General features: G+C 40.2%; 1 protein-coding gene across 10 annotated transcripts in view; it reads left to right on the forward strand.

Annotated features, from left to right (window-relative positions):
- The first annotated feature begins 903 nt into the window (after positions 1-903).
- Positions 904-21,347, forward strand: part of PPIP5K2 (diphosphoinositol pentakisphosphate kinase 2) — a 69,472-nt gene continuing 49,028 nt past the window's right edge. For 9 of the 10 annotated variants that reach the window (XM_044445750.1, XM_044445751.1, XM_044445753.1 and 6 more), the window contains exons 1-5: positions 904-1,042; positions 10,056-10,197; positions 17,894-18,295; positions 19,245-19,440; positions 20,858-20,948. In XM_044445750.1, the coding sequence (XP_044301685.1) occupies positions 18,155-18,295; positions 19,245-19,440; positions 20,858-20,948 (428 nt within the window). In that variant the 5' untranslated portion in view covers positions 904-1,042; positions 10,056-10,197; positions 17,894-18,154. The remainder of the gene's footprint in view (positions 1,043-10,055; positions 10,198-17,893; positions 18,296-19,244; positions 19,441-20,857; positions 20,949-21,347) is intronic. The other variant, XM_044445760.1, reaches the window with a different exon arrangement.

A 21,347-nucleotide genomic window follows, 5' to 3' on the forward strand; every position in this document is an offset into this window, starting at 1 on the left:
ACGCTCCCGACCTTCGGTGTAGCGTATGGCTGGAAATCTCTATTTCATACTGAGAGAAACAGGCAAAAGCGTAGCGCATCGGGATGGAAGAGAATGGAGTACTGAGCTGCCTGCATGCAGAGGAGGATTGCCTTTGGGTTGAGGAGCGGCAGCAAATTTAGAATTACTTTTCTGCAAACTGAGGTGTGTTTTGCATGGAGATTCTTTTGCTGGAGATTCAAAGCAAAGGGATGGGGAATGGGGGCAAGGCGGAATGAGCTATTGCGGTGTTTTAAGAGCCCTGATCGTCGCACCAAAGAAATGCCTGTCTATTAGTATGCTGAAAGGACATACTGATGCTAGGCTCCTTTTTCAAGGTTGTTGTAAAACACTGTACACCTCCACAACTACTTAACGGCCACACGTCTGCTGATCTATTGATTTATGCATCACGTCCAAATTGCAATATGAACCTCGTTAAAATTCCTCCCTCTACAGCTGGAGGAAAAGTTGCTGTCACCCACAACACAAGGCTATTGCGGCAAGCTACAGACTGCAGTATGTAATGCGAATTTGGCTCCTGTTCAGAGCTTTTGTAAGATGCTGTCTCTTCACTGCCTTATAAAGAAAGGCAAGATTCTTACATTAAAAAGTGGAAAAGTTCCCAGATTGTTTCTGGTAGAGGCGGAGAACACACTGAATTTCAGCAGTTTCCAAAAAGGGACGGCAATTTTACCCCGCAGTCGAGAAGGGAAAAAATAGCCTTCAAAGCAACCAGGAAGCACTTTCTCCAGAAAGTTGGGTTACTATTCTAGAAGTGTCTAGAGTAAGCACTGTGAGGCAGCAGGAGTGGGCGGGGCATAAGCCGCGGGTCAAAGGTAGGGAGGGGGCGTGGCAGCGGCGGGGTAGTAGCACCTCCTGCTGCTTTTCAATGGGCAGGAAGTAAAGCGCTAACAGTCGCGGCGAGAGTTGGGTGCGGCTGGCGCAGGTGAGGACAACGGGGCTGGCAGCGGGTGGGACATCTGCCCCTCACCTTGCGCGTGGCCCACACCGCCTTACCAAGGTAATCCCATCCATGACCAATGGCAAGAGGGGGCGGGCCCGGGAGGAGAACGTGTTGGCGGGTGGGCGGTTGGGCTCGGGGCTGGCGGTCCTCGCGCGCGCGTGTGCGTCCTCGGGCTGCCCGGCCGGCCCCTCCTCCCGCGCCGCGCCACGCCACGCCGTCAGCCGCGCGCGGCTCTTCTCGCCCGGCGCAGTCGGGGTCGTCCTCGTAAGGCGAGACGGGGCAGCGCGCGGAGTCCCGCCCCGCCCCGCCCCGCCCCGCTCGAAGGAAGTAAAGGATGCGGGCGAGAACGCGCGCCTCGCTCTGCCTGTTGGCCCGCGTGCTTATTCAGCACTGTGCGCCCCGCTCGCGCCGCGCCCTCTGCTTTTGTGCTCCCGCTTCAGCGGAAACTCGCGTGGTTCTGCCGGAGCAGTCAAACGTCAGTGGGGCGAGCGCGTTGCTGCAGTCGCGCGAGTCAGCGGGCGGGCGCTTTGTCGAAGGAGAGGGGCCGCGGAAAGACTGCCTGTCCGGAAACTTTTATGCAAGCCCTGGCTGTGTCAGAGGCCGGCAGCGGCCAAGGTCGTCCGTTCGCGTTTTGCACCCGCCTCTCATCCGCGGACGGCGACTTTCCTCCCTTCTGCAGTGGAGACCGCAGTGTGCGGGAGCGCTGCAGGCGCAGGACAGGCTCGGGATGCTTCCATGTTCCGTCTTGCCCGGCCAGCCAGGAGCTTTTTGAAAAGTTGTGCAAGGGAACGCCGCGATCATGGTCCCCTGAGCTCAGTCCGAATCCTTGACATTCCGTTGCTCACAGAAACTGTTTGATGTGATGGCATTCCGTTAATTTTTAACATATTATGTAGACTTTCTCTGCACATGAAAATTGTGCTGGATATGTAGCTTATTTTAATGGCCAATGCATTTATGAAGCAATAGGTCTATTGGTCTATTCCTGCAGGTGAATATTCTTGCTATAAGTAAAATGATTTTTTATTTAATAAATAAATACGATCTTATTTGTGCCTCCAGAGTATAACAAATCTGTGTGCAATCCATTGGATCAACTCTGGAATTGTATGTTTCTTAAGAGATGAAGAAGGAAGGCCAAATGTACAGCGAAAGGGGTCAAATTAACAACCTTGTTTAATGTGGGATTCAGTGTAGCAAAGCCAGTTAAAATGTATGTGGGCTTGGGCATGCCTTTACTGTATTAGGTGAGGTTTGAAGAGGGAAATTTATAGCTTGATACTTCAGTTCAAAGTATATGGCATTTATTAAAGTCAGATGCTTGAGAGTTGCAAGCAGGTGCCTGTGAGTGGCAAGTGGAGAGCCACGAAATAAACTCTAGGTAGGTCATGAGCCTTGGTTTGGTCACCCCTGATCTATATCATGAGGAGTCTGTTCAAGTGCAATTCAAATTAATACGGTGGTACCTTTGCTCATGAACTTAATCTGTCCCAGAACTCTGGTCGTGACCCAAATTGGTCATGAGCCAAGTTAAATTTCCCCATAAGGTTCGGTGTAAACAAGGTTAATCCATTCTGTAACCATTTTTTAAATCAGAAAAATGTGAAGCAAAGGGATAACAAAGCGGCCATCTCCCTGCCCCCCCCCCCCAGCACGACCGTGATCGCCCCCGTCATCCCTGCAGGTGCCCGGCGTGATCGCAGGCACAGTGAGAGAGGAAGAGATGGGTGCAAACGGCACGCTGGGGGAGGGAGAAATGGGCGCGATCGTGCTGGTTGGGAGGGGGGAATGGCTGAGATTGTTCCTGTCTTTCCTGCAGGAGTGTGCCTGTGATCATGCACACCTTCCCTGCACGAAAACTGCATTGCGGCCACCTCCCCACCCCCTGAAAGGGGAGATGGCCACAATCACAGTTCCGTTCATGCAGGGAAGACATGTGTGACCACGGGTGTGCTGCTGCAGGAAAGATGGGCACGGCACAGCCGCAGGGGAGATGGCCGAGATTGCGCCCATCTTTCCTGCAGGAGTGCGCCTGTGATCACTCACGCCTTCCCGGCACGAAAGCAACTGCAATCAATCGTGGCCATCTCCCCACTCGGGGTGGGGCGGGGTGGGGTGGAGTGGGGAGATGGCTGCGATCTTGGTCGCCATCCAATGCGGAGTTCGCGACCCAAGTCAAAATTTTAATGAAATTTTTGTTCATGACCCAATTTGTTTGTGAAGCGAGGCATTCGTGAGCTGAGATACTACTGTATTTGAAACTCTAAATGACTTTGGCTCAGGTTACCCGAGAGATCATCTCTTCCCATGTATACCTACCCATTTCCTAAGACCGCCTTCAGCAGACTTTCTCCAAGAGGTCCAGGCTTTTCCTGTTGTGGCACACAGATTGCGGAATGAACTTCCTAGCGAGGTTTGTCTGGTGCCTACATTGCATTCTTTCTGGCATCAGGTGAAAGCCACCTTATTTTCTGAGACATTTTAGTCTTTCAATTTCTGTTGTTTTGAATCTGTTACAATAGCTTCTTCCACTACTACTGGTTTTTACTTTGTTTTTTATTTTTATGTTATACAGGGTGTCTCAAAAAATTGACATCATTTCATAGTCTAATAACATAGCCAATTCTCGCTCAAATGATCTCAAATTTTAACAAAATGTGTAAAAACTAACTAATGTTAGTTACGCAAGACATGCTACAGTGTGCTTGGCAGGAGGTGGACTACCGACTTGATGTGTGTCGTGTCACAGGCGGTGCGCATATTGAACATTTGTTAAGCTTTGTGAAATTGGTTCTAAAATCTACATCCCTTTGAATTTCTTGTTCAAATTTTGATAAATCTTTTATTGTTCAAAATGAAGCCTATTTAATTTCATTTGCCTGGGACATGTAGTTACTCATATTCACATTTCAGATAATGTCAAATTTTTTGGGGCACCCTGTATTTTAATGTTCAATGTTTATATTTTAGCATGTTGTGTTTTATGGTTTTAATTGCTGTGAACTATCCAGAAAGCTTTGGCTATTGAGCAGTACAAAAATTTGGAATTTAAACAATGTTTTATAAAATATATATGTGGATATGTAATGAGGCAAATGTTTGGTTGAGAAAGAAACACACTTTCAATCATTCATCTGAGGTTAGGGTTTCCTAAGGAGAATTTTAAAATGATTAATTCCGTGAAAGCTAGGCTGAACTCTTTTCTGGATAGAAAGTTGCCTGTTGTATTAGCTTTTCCATCTCCAAAACTATCTTCTTTGTTTTCTGATATATGTGTAACACAGTTACTAGCTAGCTTATGCTACTAAGAGAATGGGCAATGTTACGGAGCTACTTAAATTTCCTAATTTCAGATAGATGAGTCCCTAGTGTCATGTTTTGTGCTAAAATGGAATCCTGTAAATGTTTTAAAGAAGCATTTGTTCCAAGCAGAATTAAAATTCTTTCACAAAATGCCAATCTTAAAAGCGTTCACTTTTTAAAAAGTGGAACCAGTAGGGAGGAAACAGTTATGAGATGACTGCTGCAATTAATGATTATGGGGAAACAGTTGGTTTGGCGATTAGTAAATCGGAAGCTGATGTGCATTGCAGGTTGTAACAGACAGCAAATGCTCTTGTTGTGTTGCACCTGTCAGCATGCTTTCTGTGCATCCGCTACATCCTAAATGAAATCAAATTCCTTCTATCAAACATTTATTTTTTCATAAAAAGCACAGTTGTTCACAATAGTTATGATAGCTTAAATGTGTTGCTGTTTGTGTGAATGCATGCATGCATACAATATTTGTATACCGATCAGTGATTTATATTCTTTGGATAGCAGTGTAGTTTTAAAACCATGAAAATGTGAACTAGAGCTAAAAATCAGATGAACAAAACCAAATTGCAGTAAATACATAAATAGAGCAGATGTGGTTCCCTAGTGATGCTGCCGTTTTCTCTCCTTGAGCAATGAGGTGCCATACCTAGATAGCTGAAATTAGCAGTCTAAGCATTTTTCAGGGCAGGAAGAGCACCTTCATCTGCATGCTCTTCCCACCATGCATATGATACCTGTAGTCCTCCAAATTTGAAGGGTTATGGGCAGCCTCATTGGAGTGTACCCTAAAAGATTAAAATGCCTGCAAAAATAAAAAGGGATTTCCCCTGGTACTGAAAAGAATATAACATGAGTTACAGAAAAGTATTTCTTGGGAAAGTTTTCCATATTCAGGCTGCTATCACAAAAAAGCCCTCTTCCCCCCTCAGACGTCATTTGATAAAAGCAGCCAAATAAATTCCTTGTTTAGGTAGCCAATCATCAAGCCATTTAGAGCTTTAAAGGACTTGGAGCTTTAAGATGCCTTTCCCAGACAGTATAGCTGACTGGGTAATGCTGAGGTCTATAACACATAAAGGTTAATAGAAGCTTTGGCTTGGCTCTGGAAACAGACCAACATCCAGTGCAATTGGAAAGTATTTGTATAATGCTGTAGATGTATTGGCCCACCCCACGTAGTCATCTTACTGCCCTTTTCAGGACCAACTGAAGTGTCTGGAACATTTTCGAAGGTAGCCCACATATTACACATTGTCATGACCCATTCTGAAGCAGAAAAATAAGCAAGGAGTACCTTTTGAGATGAATCTATGCTCTCCTTATCTTACTTCTAATAGAATTAAAGACAAAGCTATATATAGAATTCTTTTTGCATATGAAGGTATCTGTAGTTTTCTCTTTAGATATAATTTAGTTTTTTCGAATTAAGGTAATCAGATAATGTATATAGGCTTCTAATGCAATCCAAGAGGACATTATAGTTTGGGCCCAGCTCTCATGTAATGGACATCATACAATAAACTTCCCAGTTCTCTTCTTCCTGCAGCCCCCACCATATAAAGGAGTCCCAAACCCTCCAGAGCAGCCTTGTGGGAGACATAGAGGCCTGCAGGGGGAGGGGAAGGAAATCTGTTCCTCCAGTGGTTTCATTTTAATAGTGGAATGACACTATTGGATAGCACCCTATGTTATCAGATTTTAAGGTATTAGAAAAAGTAAGTTGAGGGGGATTAACAGATTGAAAATAAGGAATTTTTTGAAAGACATATCACAAGGAAAAGAAAAACCTTTTTTCCACAATCAGATGAAGAAATCTAAATTCCACAGTTAGGCAATAGCTTTGTTAGGACCATCTAACACACCAGAAAAGATAATGAAAGGTTTCCAGCTCCCTAGAAGTTTTTTTTATCAGACTTGGTAGTAGATGTAGAGATGGAGGAGAAATAAAAATGTTCAAAAATTCACATCCATGAGGTCTGTAGTTAACACTCAAGTTGAAAATAGTGATTGGAAACTGAGTGAGTTACAAATATCTGATATCACCTAGTGTTCTGGAGCAAGAAGCAGTGAGTGAAAACATAGAGGCATGCTTTAACTCAGATCTTTCCTCTCCCGTGCTGAGACACACAGCTTTGTTGGAGTGGGCAAAGAACATAAATAAAGAAGGACTGATTCTGTCTTCCATGCTATTTGATATCTACATGAAACAGCTAATTGGGGTCATGTGGAATGCATCTTTGTCAGTATGCTGATGGCAAACAGTTCTACTTCTCCTTTTCCTCTTCATGAAATGAGATAGCGGATGTGCTTACAGTGCATGACTGTGACAATGGATTTATGAGGACTAATAAAGTTCAGCCCAGACAAAACTGAGATGTTGCTAGTGAGTGGTACTTCTGACTGAATGGAGAGTTTGCCTCCTGTTCTGAATAGGGTTGCACTTCCCACTAATTATGGAATTATTTCCCTGCTGACACTTTCCTGGCCACAATCATTTCATCCTCTCAATGTCAGGTTAAGGCTGCCCTCTGTTGCTGTAATTGTAGTGGTAATTGATGGCATATGATACAACATTTGTGTTAGTTGTGTTTTTAGTATGTTTGATATTTTTATTTAAATGTTTTTCCTTGTTTAAACTGTTTTAGATTTTATATACTGAAACTTTATCTGATAATTTGTTATCTGTGTTTTTTATGAATTGTTGTAGACCATGCAGAGGACTTTGGTTATTGAGTCATTTAAAAGTTAAATAAATAATAATAAATAGCATGGCAGTCTTTATATTAGCAAAGCTCATTATAATCCCAGGTGGTGCACTGGGTAAAAAGTCAGTTAAAGCTAAATTGTACAGTTTTACTTAGTTGGAGGGTATGTTGCCCTCAGAATGTAAACACCTTTTTGAAGTGATAAAAAATAAGCTTCCTCTAGTGCTGGATTCCATCCTGTATGATTAATTGCAATTAATAGTGATATAAATTAAAAATTAGTTGCACGGTGGAATCCCCATGAAGCAGAACAGTACAAATCTAGACAAATTCCAAATAAAACTGTGGTAGAGTTGATAGCTTTGTTTGACTGTTCATGCACAAATGCTCACCATTTGTCAAGTCTATCTCACACATTTATAAGCCATTATGTTATTTTTTAGCATTTTGTCATGAGTTCAAACCAGGGGGTAGAACTAATTTTCATATCAGTTTCTGGGAAATGATTATATTAAGCATAGGTACAGCCAGATCTTTTGCACCTGTTTAGTTCAATGAGACTAACTTCTCAGTAGACATGATTAGTTTGGTCCATGTCACTAAGAACATGTTTTCGCCTAAAACTTCATGGGTTATATCTGGCAGGCTCAGAGTCTGAGTGATCCTGCAAGTGCCTGCAGAACCAGGAACACCTTTGCAGGTACTTGCAGGGAACAACTGAGGAGCAATTATGCAGTGCAGCTGGAGGGCCTAGAGACAAGCATAAGAGGCCTACCTGTGCTGCTGCTGCTTGCCACAGCAATGCAAGTTGTCCTTGTGATTTAATGTGTGCTCTGGCTCTTTGCGTTGCATTGCCCTGCCCTGCCCTGCCCTGCCCTGCCCTGCCCTGCCCTGCCCTGCCCCACTCTAGACTGTTCCTGCTTCCATCCTTTTCTCTAGTCTGACCCTGGTTCACAAGTACCAGCATCCACCCCTTGCCTTGCTCTTGAATGTGACTGTTTTTCTTGAACTTGACCTTTGGATTGTGCTATCTTGGACTCTGCTTGGATCTGCTGTCTCCCTGGTGTTGACCCTGGGCTTTTAAATAAACATGCCTCTTGCTTCTGACGCACTGAACCTGTGCAGGATTCTACCTTGCACCTGGTCCCCAGCTGTGGTGTTCCAAACTTAGTTGCCTGCCACCCCATGTCCTGAATCTTACGGTACCTAGATATGTACTCAGTGAAATTTCACTGATGCCAGAGGGAAGGGCAGGGTGGCAGTTTTCCCTTTTGCATGACAGCCTTCAGTTTTCTATGGAACAGTGTAGGAGGTGGTGCTGGGAGCTGCAGGCATAGGAAGAACTTTTGACTTTCTTCACGGGGCAGTCCCCTAGTGTCCTCCACAAATGGATAGAGCTCCTCATTCACAAAAGAGGAAGTCCAGATCCAACCTAATATTTCTCCCTAAAATTTCTTTAGATCGAAATAAAATGCTTTAAAGGTCTATGCAATTACATCTTGTTCATGTACATTTGGGGTGGATAAAAAAATCAATGATTTTTTTTAAAATAAAAATTGGATGTTTTTATTTAAATTAGATTTTTTAAATAAAATGCTTTTTGAGGAAAAATCTATTTATGGAAAGTTTTCTATTGAAGACTCATTATAGTCCACAGGTTATTCATCATGAAATAAGGATGAGTTTTTAATGATGTAGCATGAAACTGCATATTCATGCAATGTTTAAATTTTTTGGTAAATGAATATCATTAATCTGTTCACAATGTCATGCTCTTCCAGAGGTTTTTGTAAGATTATTTGGCAGTCTTTCCATCTAGAAGATACGATCGCAGATGCTTGATTTTACAGATCTCAAAACTGCAAATTTATGTTTGCAAAGATAACATGCCTCTTCTTCACAGCAAACATGTTATAAAATAAACATACAGAGTTGAGAAAAAGACCTCTATCCTATTGTTCCTTTGCAAACCTATGTATACAGAATCAATTCCTTATCTCTTAAGTACTAAGTTTAAAAAATAATCCAGCAAATTAAAAAAAAAAAAAAAGGAAAGGAGAGGAAAAGATCAGAAAAGAAGCTATGTGTGAGTAGGAAGGGGCAAGCAGTGAAAAAGAAAGTGACACCTTCTGAACAAAATAATCTACAAGTCTTTGGATCATTTTGTGTATAGCCTGAGGTTTATCATATTATTCTTTTCCTGGAGGAGAAAACCTATAATGATAGCAGGTCATAAAAAAGAGACAGTTTGGGAATATTTTAATGACGTTCTTTTACCTAAGGGTAAAGCAGGCAGGCATGCAGATTATGTAGAAAACCATGATTTAAATCTAGTCTTACTGACAAGTGCACTAATCAAATCCATCCTGTGTACAATGATCATAATAATTTGCAGCCTTACTCCGAGTACCAGCTCCCAGGGGGGTGTGGAGAGTGGCAACAGGAGGGAGGGCTTTCTTGGTGGCAGCTCCCTCATCTATGGAATAATCTCCATACTGTGGCCCAGCTGATGCCAATCTCATCTTTTTGTTTCTAGGCTAAGACAGCCCTCTTTTCTGGGGCTTTTGAAGACTCAGCCACCTAGGGGCTTGGGGGGGGGGCGTGCGGTGGAATCGCCAAGTATTTTGCAGAGCCACTTTCTCTCTTTTGTTATTCCTTGTTACTAGGTGTTTTATTTATTTTTAGCTTTTAAAATCTTTTTTTCTGAGTTCATGATATTTTTATTGCACTTTTATTATCTTTTTTTATTGACTGTGTAAACCGCCCAGGGAGCTTCAGCTGTGGAGCTGTATCGAAATGAGGTAGAAATGACTGCATTTGCATGGTATGCCTATCCACCATGATGGGTTGTGATGATGTCCAAACCTACTTCCCATGGGTTATTTCACAAGAACAAGATACACAGAAAACCCATGGCTTGTTGTTGGGTTGTTGCTTACCATGGGTTGTCATGTCATCTGAACTCGCAAGAATGATTTTATCATATGCCAGCTTTTCCTTAAACATAAAAGAAATGTACTTATATTTTGTTTGTTTTATTCTAGAAAATGAACTGGTGATCAAAACTGCCCAATGCTACAGCTAACTGAAGAGAGTATATCACTTTGTGACTGTTAGGAATTTGGCGAATATGCTGTTTTGTGGCTCTTTATTTCTACATATTTCATCATTTCTCTTTATTGCTTGGTAAGAATATAATGTTACTTGCAGTTGTATATTTTTTAAAAAAAATTAAATTTACTATATAATTTCTTAAAAGTAAAATAAAAGGTTAAACATTATTTTAAATACCCTCTGATATCCAGCCTTATTATTGACAGTTCTGCTCCTTGGTGACAGCATCAGCACCTTTCAGTAAAAGCTAGTATAAAAGTTCATATCCTCCTCCTTGGTATTCATTTGCATGCTTCTTAATGTACTCACATCTCTCACTTTCCACTACTCATTTAGTTCAAGCGTGTGCCCATTTCATCTTCGTTTATCCTCAGTGTCTGTATTTTCCCTCTTTCTCTGTAGCTCTGGCTATTCACTGTCTCACTGCAAATTAAAGTAAGTTTCTTCTGGCGATATTTCAAGCTCCTTTCATGTTTGAGTTTGGAATAGGGCATTTTTTGCAGCCATGTTGATAAAGCAGTGATGTTACAAAAGCCAACTGCACAGTGCTTACAGATTCAACACATAGTTGGCAACACAGATTTTTCCTTCCACCATAGTATGAATCAGTCCTAGCACAAATACTGCAAGTTCCTACTATGCATAGTGCTTTTATAAGATAGACAGTTGCTGTTATTAGGCTGCTAATGTCACAGACAAAAACCAGAACCATCGCTCTTGCTACCTTCATAAAATTACTTCTGTTATTTTTTAATCTGACTATTATGGAATAAGCAGGAGCACAGAGTGGATTGTTAAACAGCGTGATATTATGCTGTGGGTTAGGTCTAGGGTTATTCTCATTTTTTGGAGAACAGATAATCAGCATTTTAAAAAGAGTCTGCTCATCTAAATTGGTATTCACTATGTGCATTAAGTAGATATTACCTGTAAATTAGTGTGCAAATAAAAGTGATTCACTTGCTCCAGAAAAAGTTACTGTAAAGATAATGCTGAAAATGCAACAAATTAATCAGCTTTCAGCTGCTTTTTTTTGCTAAGAAATAAACTCTGTTCAACTTTGGGTTATTACTGAATATTGTTAGGATTGCAAAGCAGTGCAGACTGCTTGCACATACACACTATTCTCTCCTTACCATCATGAAAGCTATCTGTACCTAATTCAATTAGAAACAGCAATTTCTTCCATTAATTGAAACATATCCAGAGGTTTCCAGAGTAGTCATTCTCCTGATAGAACTGCCTCTGTAGGTGGACCTGAAGGAGGCAGTCCTTTTGTCCTAACAGCTTGATGCACTGCAAAGTCCTGGGGAAAAAATTTAGGCATCCCGAAGAGCTGCAAGAGAGATAAGAGTGAGAGAGAGTCCCGGTGTTCTAGCAGACATCTATTAGAACGACATTGGATTTAACTCATAATTAATCCCAGGAAGTTCTGCAAACTGCACACAAGTGCATTTACAGATCCTACATAAAACCCAGATGGCCTTAGTAGCAGAATGCCTTCTATCAGCTTTGACAGCTTCTTGCCTTATCTGGACAGGGAAAGTCTGGTTTCAGTTATCTACATTCTGGTACCCATCTTTAAATTAGATTACAGCAATGTAGTCTACATGGGGCTGCCCTCAAGACTGTTCAGAAGCTGCAGTTTGTGTAAAATGTGGCAGCCAGATTAAGAAGAGAACCCAGAAGGTTTGAATACATAACATCAATTCTTGCCTGCTTACATTGGCTGTCAATGTATGTTTCTAAGGTCAGTTCTACTTGCGGGTTTTAACCTATAAAGCCCTGCATGGCTTGGGATCACGACACATGACAGAGTTCCTTTTCAAATCACAAATTACCCGTACGCTATGATCAGGATTTGAGACCTGCCTCCAATTGCCATCTCCAAAGGAGGTTCGGTTGGTGGCAACAAGAAAGCCTTTTCAGTGGCAGCCTCCAGTTATGGAACAAGCTGAGGCCAAACATCAGAAAAGCCATTCTGGATCAGACCAGCATGGTCTAGTCTAGTTCTCTTTACATGTGATGGCAGACCACCTGCTCACAGGATTAGAACAAGACCTCCACCTCAGCAACTAGTGTATACAGGCATGCCACCTCTGGCAAAGGAGGTTGCACATAACCAGCATGGCTTGTGCCCACTGATAGTTGCCTCCTCCATGAATCTGTCCAATCCCTTTTTAAAGCCATCTGAACTGGTGGCTATTAACACTTCTTCTGGTAGTGAATTCCATAGTTTAACAAAAGGTTGTGTGATGAAGTACTTTCTCTTATCTGTCCTAAGCCTTCTAGCAATCAGCTTCATGGGATGACTCCCAGTTCTAGTGTTATGGGAGAGGGAGAAAATGTCTCCCCCTCCACTTTTTCTACACCGTGCATCTCATCCAGACCAGGTTAATACTGCCCTTTTTGACAGGGCATTTAACTAGTTTTATATTATATTGAGATATTATGTTAACCGCTTAACAGGTTTTGTTATTTGAGTAAGCTATTATAGCTATTTTAGTTTGGTTTTAAATTTGGCTTTTAAATTTTGCATTTATGACATTTTATTGCACTGTATTTTTCATTCTATTCTTATTGTACTTTATCTGTTGTGAATGGTCCATAGAGCTTCAGCTATTTGGTGGTATAGAAATATAATTATTATAAATAATAGCAGCAGCAGCAACACCAACAATAACTGTTATTGGCTTTCAAAGGGTGTTTTGTAAATACGCAAGACAGTTCTGCTTGTTTATGGCTGTCCCTCTAACTTTACCATGTTGCAGTCTATACAGATCTCATCCCCTTCCTCAGAAGATACTTTTCAGACTGGGGCAATGAGATACAGAGGGAGATGGAAAGACCCATGGTGTGAACAGAGTTCCATTTCTGCTTCTTTATATACAGTCCAATAGCTATAATAACATTTTGATATCGCAGACTTTTAAAGTCCTTTCCCACATCACTTTCTGTATTTTATCTGTTTGGTTTACAATCATTTACAGTACAGTTCTATTGATTGTGGCCTTGATGCTTGCAAAGCTGGAGGCTCATGAACATCCACTACAGCAGGGGTCTCAAACTCGCGGCCCGCGGGCCAATTGCCGGGCCGGGTGGGGCAGGGGGGAGGGGCCCTGCGGCCTTCAAAGCGCCGGCGGCGCCCGGGCCGGCCTCTGGGAGCGACGCGGGATGAGTGGCCCACCACCACCGCGGTGGTGGAATACTTGATGCGGCCCAGCCTTACCCAGACTCTACTTCCAGCGGCCCCCAGGTCAGTTGAGTTGGAGACCCTGCACTACAGAATGGGAAGAGTGGTGGAGGTAATCATTGCTTCCTCCTCACCTCCCACTTTGAAATTCAACTAGTTTGTCTATTTCAGCCATCTAACTGAAGTAGTTCAGAGGGAGGGAAGGAATGTGGCACTTATTTATTAGGTCATCGGTAAATAATTACTCTCCTCCAGTCTCATCCTCTCCCCCTGAAACACCCCCTTAACCACTCTCTAATGTCCTTTTCCCAGCATAGAGAAGCAGTTACCTTGATTTTTCTGTGTCAGATGTGAGGGGACAAGTGTGATTGGAGCATGGATTGCCTGCTCTTTGGTTGGAGCTCTGTTTCTGACTTTGGATCTGGGAATTTGAAGGAACTTTTGATCCCCTAGATCGGTGATGGCGAACCTTTTAGAGAGCAAGTGCCCACTGCAACCCAAAACCCACTTATTTATTGCAAAGTGCCAACACTGCAATGAAACCTGAATACTGAGGTTTTAATTTAGAAAAAACAACTCAGAGTCTGTTCAAGCAAATGGTAGTGCACTGATCAGCCATGTGAAAGCTTGGATGAGTCGTGGCTAATGAGTTGCAGCTCGTGATGTCATCACCTGGCACTTCTACTCCTTTCTGAGCATGCGCACGGCCACTATGTGCACTGTTATCTGATGCCGATGCTGATGCTGGGGCGATGCTGGGGTGACTTGGCTTACGTGCCAAAAATGTTAATATCAAATACACTAATGCAATAATTAGTGAAGTTGCCATATAGTTAAATATAACATTTTGTGCTAGTTTAAAATTTTGAAGAGGTTATATTTATTTATTAGTAATTTATTAATCTTATCTATATTCCACCTTTTTTCTTATTGCTTCTGATTTGACCTCATGGAGTATTTTGTGTGATGTTGTATATGATTCATAGTAACAGTCTGTGCTTCTTCCTTTTGCAGTTAGTGTGCTTTGGGAGAGTAAGGTTTTGAGTTGGGTTTTTATAATACTGAATCAGCTTCACACTTATAGAAACTTCAGTACTGTACTATTTAGATTTATTTTAAAGAGAAACATTATTATGGTAATACATGGTTATTGGGGTAGGGGGGAACTGTACAAGATAGTGTAAGAAAATGTATAAACAAGGCACTTGACAGATAAGATTTGCAAAATCAGCTTTAAAATAAAAGATAAGAAAGCCCCAATTAAAAATGGAGAATGAGAAGAAGACAATAACTGAAAAGATGAAGATCATAAAACAATGCTGATATTTCAATAGCTCTCAATGTACCAAAAATAACCTGAAAGTTGTGCACAAATCTGGAACTGCAAAATTATAAATATATTAATAGTATTGATTGCATGAAAATAGAAAGATTTAGTCTGGTGAGCTGAGGAAGCTGAATAGACTTACAGCTGATGGTTTGCTTTTACCCTTAAAATGTCAGATATGCAGCCTCTTTATTTATTGGACTGGTTCAGGTGGAATATTTCCAACTATCCAAATTGCACAAGAAGAGGGGAGGACACAGCATGTTAGTCGTCAGAACTATGACTTGTAGAATCAGTAACATATCTGTAGTAAGATATTTGGGTGCATGGACATTTTCCAGTTGGAAGCCTCGTGAGGTTTCTGTGACTCTCAGGAGCTATATGACAAGAGGATCTGTGTCCAAAGGCAAGAGATGTCTTCATCAGAGAGTTTAGATCTCAAGAGATGGATCTGTTTAGAAACAGATACTCTCTGAGGTTCGGAGGCATTAAAATCATACCAACAAGGAAAGCATGGATAGATGAGGCTTCAATACAGGGCATAGTATGTAATGTTCCTCTATCATATGAGATTGGGTTCAGCACAACCCTGCAAATGTTCCAGTCACTGTGAAACATACTCCTTTTACATCACTGTGGTTTAGGTTATATAGTTTTTTAAAACTTTGGTTTTTAGATCATGGTATTTTTTATTATAAGTAAACGTTAGTTAATGTAAGCATCAGATAATGTTTACACTGAGATAGATAGCAGAGGTCCTTCTCAAAGAGCACTCTCCAAAAGAAGCAAGGAGAGTGGCTACTAGGGGAAGGGCCTTCTTGGCTGTGGCACCCATCTGTAGAATCAGCTCTCCAAATTAGTTTGCCTAGTTTATGTTCCTTTCAGCACCAGGCAAAAACCTTAGTATCTTTCCATTATTTAAATAGTTAGGTTTTTATTCCCATTTTTTATATTCATACCGTACCTCTAAGATTGAGCTGTGATGATGATGCTGTATTAATCTATTATTGTATTTTATGGTGATTTTATCATTATTGTTTTATGTTTATTATTGTATTTTGATTTTGTAAACTGTCCACAGTGTAAAAATATAAATATAAATAAATAAAATTGAAAAAACAAGCAATGTCTTTTCTTGACGTTCATTGTGCTTAAATCACCAAAAGAGTAAGTAGTGAGTTTGTGTCCTTTGAGCCAGAAGCAAAATATAAAAGGAATTAGTGTAAAATCCCATAACCACAATTCCATCTATGCTTATGTGGGAACAACTGTCATTGACTTGGTCTGAGTAAATATATTTATTATAATTATATCCTATCTCTTCGCATCTTGCAAGAAGCTCAGAGATGGCTTAAATGGCTGTTTCTCTCCATTTAATCCTCACAACAACCCTTTGAGGTAAGGTTCAACTGAGAGTCTGTGACTGGCCAATAGCCAGCCAGTCTACCAAGTGGGGACTAGAACCCAGGTCTCATGACTTCAAGTTATTTATTTATTTATTTAGCAAATTTCTATGCCGCCCCATTCGCCGAAGCCTCGGGGCGGCTCACAAATCTATCAATTAAAATATTATACAATAAAAATATAAAACAAGTTAACAATATAGCCGCCCTGGCCGAAGAATAAAAAACTAAATAGTCTTAACAGTTAAAATGACGTTTGAATAAAAAGGTCTTCTCCTGAAACCGAAAAACAAATAGCAACGGCGCAAGGCAGACCTCTCTGGGGAGCGCATTCCATAACTTAGGCACCACTGCAGAGAAAGCCCTCCTCCCAGTACTCACCTTCCTAATTTCCTTCACGGAGGGTTCCCGGAGAAGGGCCTCTGCCGCTGATCTCGGGGCGGGCGGGCATATATGGACGTAAGTGCTCCTTCAGGTAACCAGGACCCAATTTACGTTCATATCACTTCAACTACTGCACCACACACACTCTATGTAAATATGCATAGAGATTATGTTCTTAAAAGCACTGATCTAGGAAACACTGTATAGAAACAGGCTATCAAATCTTTCATATTTGCTTCCAAATTTGTTTAGGGTCATGTAAAATAGCCTATTAAATAGCCTATTAAAATACCGCTTACATACTACTGCAAATAAAGTTTCATTTAAATGAAACTATAGCACTGCTTTTAATAGGATTAAGAACATAACTACTTAAAACGTTATGTTTTTAAAAACACATAATGTTGACATGCATGAGAAAATACATTGTTCCCTGGAAATGATTCTGCCTTTTGGCTATAAATAATCCCACCAAAATGCTGACAGAAACTATTGCTTTGTATTGTTAGCTAAATTCATTCCTGGAGCTCTCAGCATTCTTAGATTATGTAGTAATTATGTAGAGATGTATGTGTACTTTTCAGGGATAATCCTTTTTTTTGGATTTATTTTCCACTTTATTGTGTATGCTGTTGCTAGCTTTATCCATGCTCATACACTTCACACTTTGCTACTGCTTTTGGTTTTCTTTAAAACCATTCTTATGCCTTGGTTTTTATCAGTTGTTCCATGTCACATCCTATGTTACCACATCCTATGGTAAGAAAGTATTCGGGGCACTTTCCAACACCAAGTTCCCTCAGGGATTAAGTTTTTTGCTTTTGGATTAGATTGGAGTGTGTTACTATAGCACCACGAGGCAATGAAAAAGAAAGGACCATAATACTGGGGAACCAATGGGATATGCTGGTTAAAGTGTTGGATTGGGGATCTGGAAATTCAGGTTCTCATCCCCACTCAGTCCCCACGCAACCATAAAGCTCACTAGGTGACTTGAGGCCATTCGCAAACTCAGCCTACCTCACGCGGTTGGTTGGTTGGTTGGTTTGTTTGTTTAAAACATTTCTACTCTGTCTTTACCCAAAGCGGATCTCAAGATGGCTCACAAACCAAGAAAAGCATGTTAAAATACAGCAGAAAATACATATAATAAAATTCCAATTTAAAAACCCATGATGTTGTAAGTGGTTTTGGGTTCCTCTCATGAAGGAAACAAGGTGGGATATTCCTGCAATGTAATTATACTATATAATATACTATACTGCATTGTACAGTATGTATGCTATTCTTTGTTACTAACGTACTATAGTTTAACTGCTTAGTATTGCTTTTATATTGTATAGAATGGCATTAATTTGGTCATAAGATAAATATTTAGAAAGGTTATTTCAAATATATCACTGAAATTAAATATGCTTAATATGCTGTTCAACTTTTTGGCTTCTTTTTCTTACTTTTTAGGTTTGAAAATTGCTGCAGTATCTCAGGAAAATGGTAACCTGCAGGGTCATTGTTTTTTTACAAATATAACAACGGAAAACAATGGACAGATGATATCAATTAAACTGCATTTGGCAGCTGACTGTCAGAGCAACAAGCAACTGCGTAAGCAGTGCCAAGCAGCAAGGATTTTTATTACCCTAGCTACTGGGAATTATGTACAGTGTCTCTGTGCTCAGATTGACTGCAGTTTCTACATAGATCACTTCAAGATTTATAACCATGTCTGTTAATGCAACAGAGAGTGACATTCCTAGGTTTTTTGTGGGTGGTGAAGATGGGGATGAGCTTTTGGATCGAACCAGGTCTGCAGAATTTGATTCCTTCTATGATCACGAAGATGAAGACGAGGAGTATGATTCTGTATGTACTGTGTCTTGTTTGTGCTTAAGTAGTTTCCAGATGTACTGTGTGCATTTTGTGCTTCACTAGTTTTCAGTGCCATAGTTAGAGGACATTAAGGGCTCTTCTAAAATGTATAAGTACTAAAGCCTGAAATGATTTCCAAAATGCATATTGTTAAAAATAGAAAGTCTTTAAATTTAAAAGATGATATTAAATATATTACATTTAAAATACTATATCTGCTGTCTCACTTTTACTGATTCAAATAATATTAATCATGCTCTGAATGGAAAGTAATGTCTTTCACTTGTTGAAAAAAAAAGCTAGAATGTATTTATTTTTGTTTTCTAGCTGTCTGTCTATCAATTAAGAGAAGCATACTGTTGCTTCAAGTATCATTGTAGACACAGTCCTGCAAAATACCTTGTTGTGTTGCTCCTGGCTACAGTTACATGGACCCTCTTCACAAATGCCCTTTGTGTTAATGGAGGCTGCACAGCAGTCTCTAGTTTCTGTGATAGCTTATAAACTAAATACAGAAAGGCATCTTTATTCTGAAGTCGTGGCCTTAAATTTTCATAGTTACGTTTCTATAAAGTTTGTGAATGGGATGTAGCCAATGCATTTGTATATGTTCTTATTTTTTTAAACCCTGAACAGTTGCCAGTATTGCCCTTGTTCCTGAAATCTTAAATCCTTATTTTTCATATGGAATATGGAAGCATACTGTTTCTCTTTATACTTATTTTTTTACTGTTGCATATTGCATGGAAGATAAGGCACTGATTTCAGGTTGCATTTGCTACTCCTTAAATAGGTCTGAGGGGCATGCTATTTAAAACTTGATATGCATGGAATGTGGCCATTGTTTGCTTAACCTACAGTGAAGAATATTGAAACAAATAATGAAAAAAATCATTGTTTCAATTATTAATACCGTCATTGACCTTCTTTTTATTATCGTTAGCCACCAGAAAGACAGATCTTGGTTGGAATATGTTCTATGGCAAAGAAATCCAAATCAAAACCAATGAATGAAATCCTTGAACGCCTTTCCATGTTTAAGTATATCACAGTAGTAATTTTTGAAGAGGATGTCATTTTGAATGAACCTGTGGAAAACTGGCCTTTATGTGACTGTCTCATTTCTTTTCATTCTAAAGGTGATTGTTCTTTATTCCCAACAACATAAAAGTCTCCAAATTGCTATTTGTTGTCTTACAGACATTTTGCCTCTTAATAATACTATTAATATACTATTAGAAAATAATTTTCTATTTATTAAAAAAGCAGTAGTGCTGCAGTGATGGGAGGGATCCATTGTTTCACTTACTCGCAAACTTCTACACATAGTGTAGCCGTTCAGAGAGCCTTGGGCTAATGAACAGAATAAATAAATATAAAAACCCAAATAAATAAAAATATTGTATGCACTTTACCCTTACATTTAGTAAGACTTCCTATAAATAAGTGGTATTTGCTTCTAAAGAAGGCTGTTTTCAAAAATGGATTGACTTTGTTTATATTACTATAATAATCACCACTGTTTGGACTTTGTTTTACAAGTATGGAAAAAAGATCTATGTAAAGCAATGTATCCCTCTTATCATTGGAGAACTACTACAGAAAATTACTCCGTAATAAGTAACAAGATCCACTCGACAGTTTTATAAAAGTAAAAGAAGCAGGGAGGGAGGGGATACTTAACCTTTAGCCACCTGGTGATTCCCTGGTCCAAATCAGTTCTGAGGAGGATTACTCTAATTTACGGGAAAAGTAAATGTCTTGCTTCCTTGTTACATTGCTTTTCAACTGTTAATTTATCTACTCTCAAATAGTTTTTTTCTTTTAATGAAAGACTCTGTTGATGCATTGATCCATGCATCTTTGCACAGTCCTAAGTCCTATCAACTTCAGTGAAAATCACTTCCTAGGGTGTTCAGAAATTCCAAAAAGTGTATATTGCCCAAAAGGAACTACTGAATTGTTGCATTATTGTTGTATTCCAAGTATCTTTGTCTAAATATTAATTTGAACTAAAGATGTAATGTTGATACTGGGGACATGACTGTTCAATTGACAAGAATTAAATAGAACAACTAAAGAATTTCTAAAGTGGGATGGATCAAACAAAATGAATTTCACTGAAAACCAGGTACTATTGATAGATGGGCAATGCAATCCCGTGGCCTCCTGACAGAGCCAAATGCAAGTCCTAGGTTGCAAGAAGAATCTCAGAGACAGGCTCCATCACCAGGATAGACAGCATCCTGTGGCACCTCAGCCTGCTTTTCTCACATGCTATGACATGATACTTAATTCAGCCAAAATCAGCCATCTAAGTGTTTTGCAGGATGGGAAAAGCATGGGGCAGCCTTTGCTTCTCCTGTTCCTTCCACCATGCATAGGATGCCTGTAATCCCCCAAGCTTAGGGGGATGTGGGCATCTGGATTAGATTGCACCTGAAGAAATTCAAAACAAAATCTCTCCAGCACGGTTCAATTCTGAAAGTAATAATTTCTGTTCTATTGATTTAAAGTAGCAATTATGAGCTAATATTCCTTAATACATTAATTTAGGATTTCCACTGGACAAAGCAGTTGCGTATTCGAAACTCAGGAATCCATTTGTTATCAATGACTTGAATATGCAGTACCACATACAAGACAGGTAAGTAGGAAACCATGAATTGTGATTAAGTATAAATATACAATTGCACATAAATACTTAAACACACTACTACTTGGCTTACGTTTTTCCTGGTTAAAATGGTTGTAGTAGTATAACCATTGTGATTAGGCTGATGATACTGCAGGAAGATGGGCCTGGGGAACCAGAGGGTGGAGGAGGCACAGAACTCCTCTGTGCCTGATTGTCTATCAGGCACAGAGGAATTTTCACTATAGTGTATGATTAATATTCTCAAGGGGCTTAGCATGTTGGGAAATATGTTCACTTGCTCTGACTTGACCATGGCTTACTTTGAGTTGTTTAACCCATAGTTATCTGTCAAGGGTCAGCCTTATCATTGAGTGGCAGGAAAATAGAGACCAAAAAGAGAGGATACTG

Source organism: Varanus komodoensis, unplaced genomic scaffold, assembly GCF_004798865.1.
Source record: "Varanus komodoensis strain SLA01 unplaced genomic scaffold, ASM479886v1 scaffold5, whole genome shotgun sequence".
Taxonomy (NCBI): Eukaryota; Metazoa; Chordata; class Lepidosauria; order Squamata; family Varanidae; genus Varanus; species Varanus komodoensis.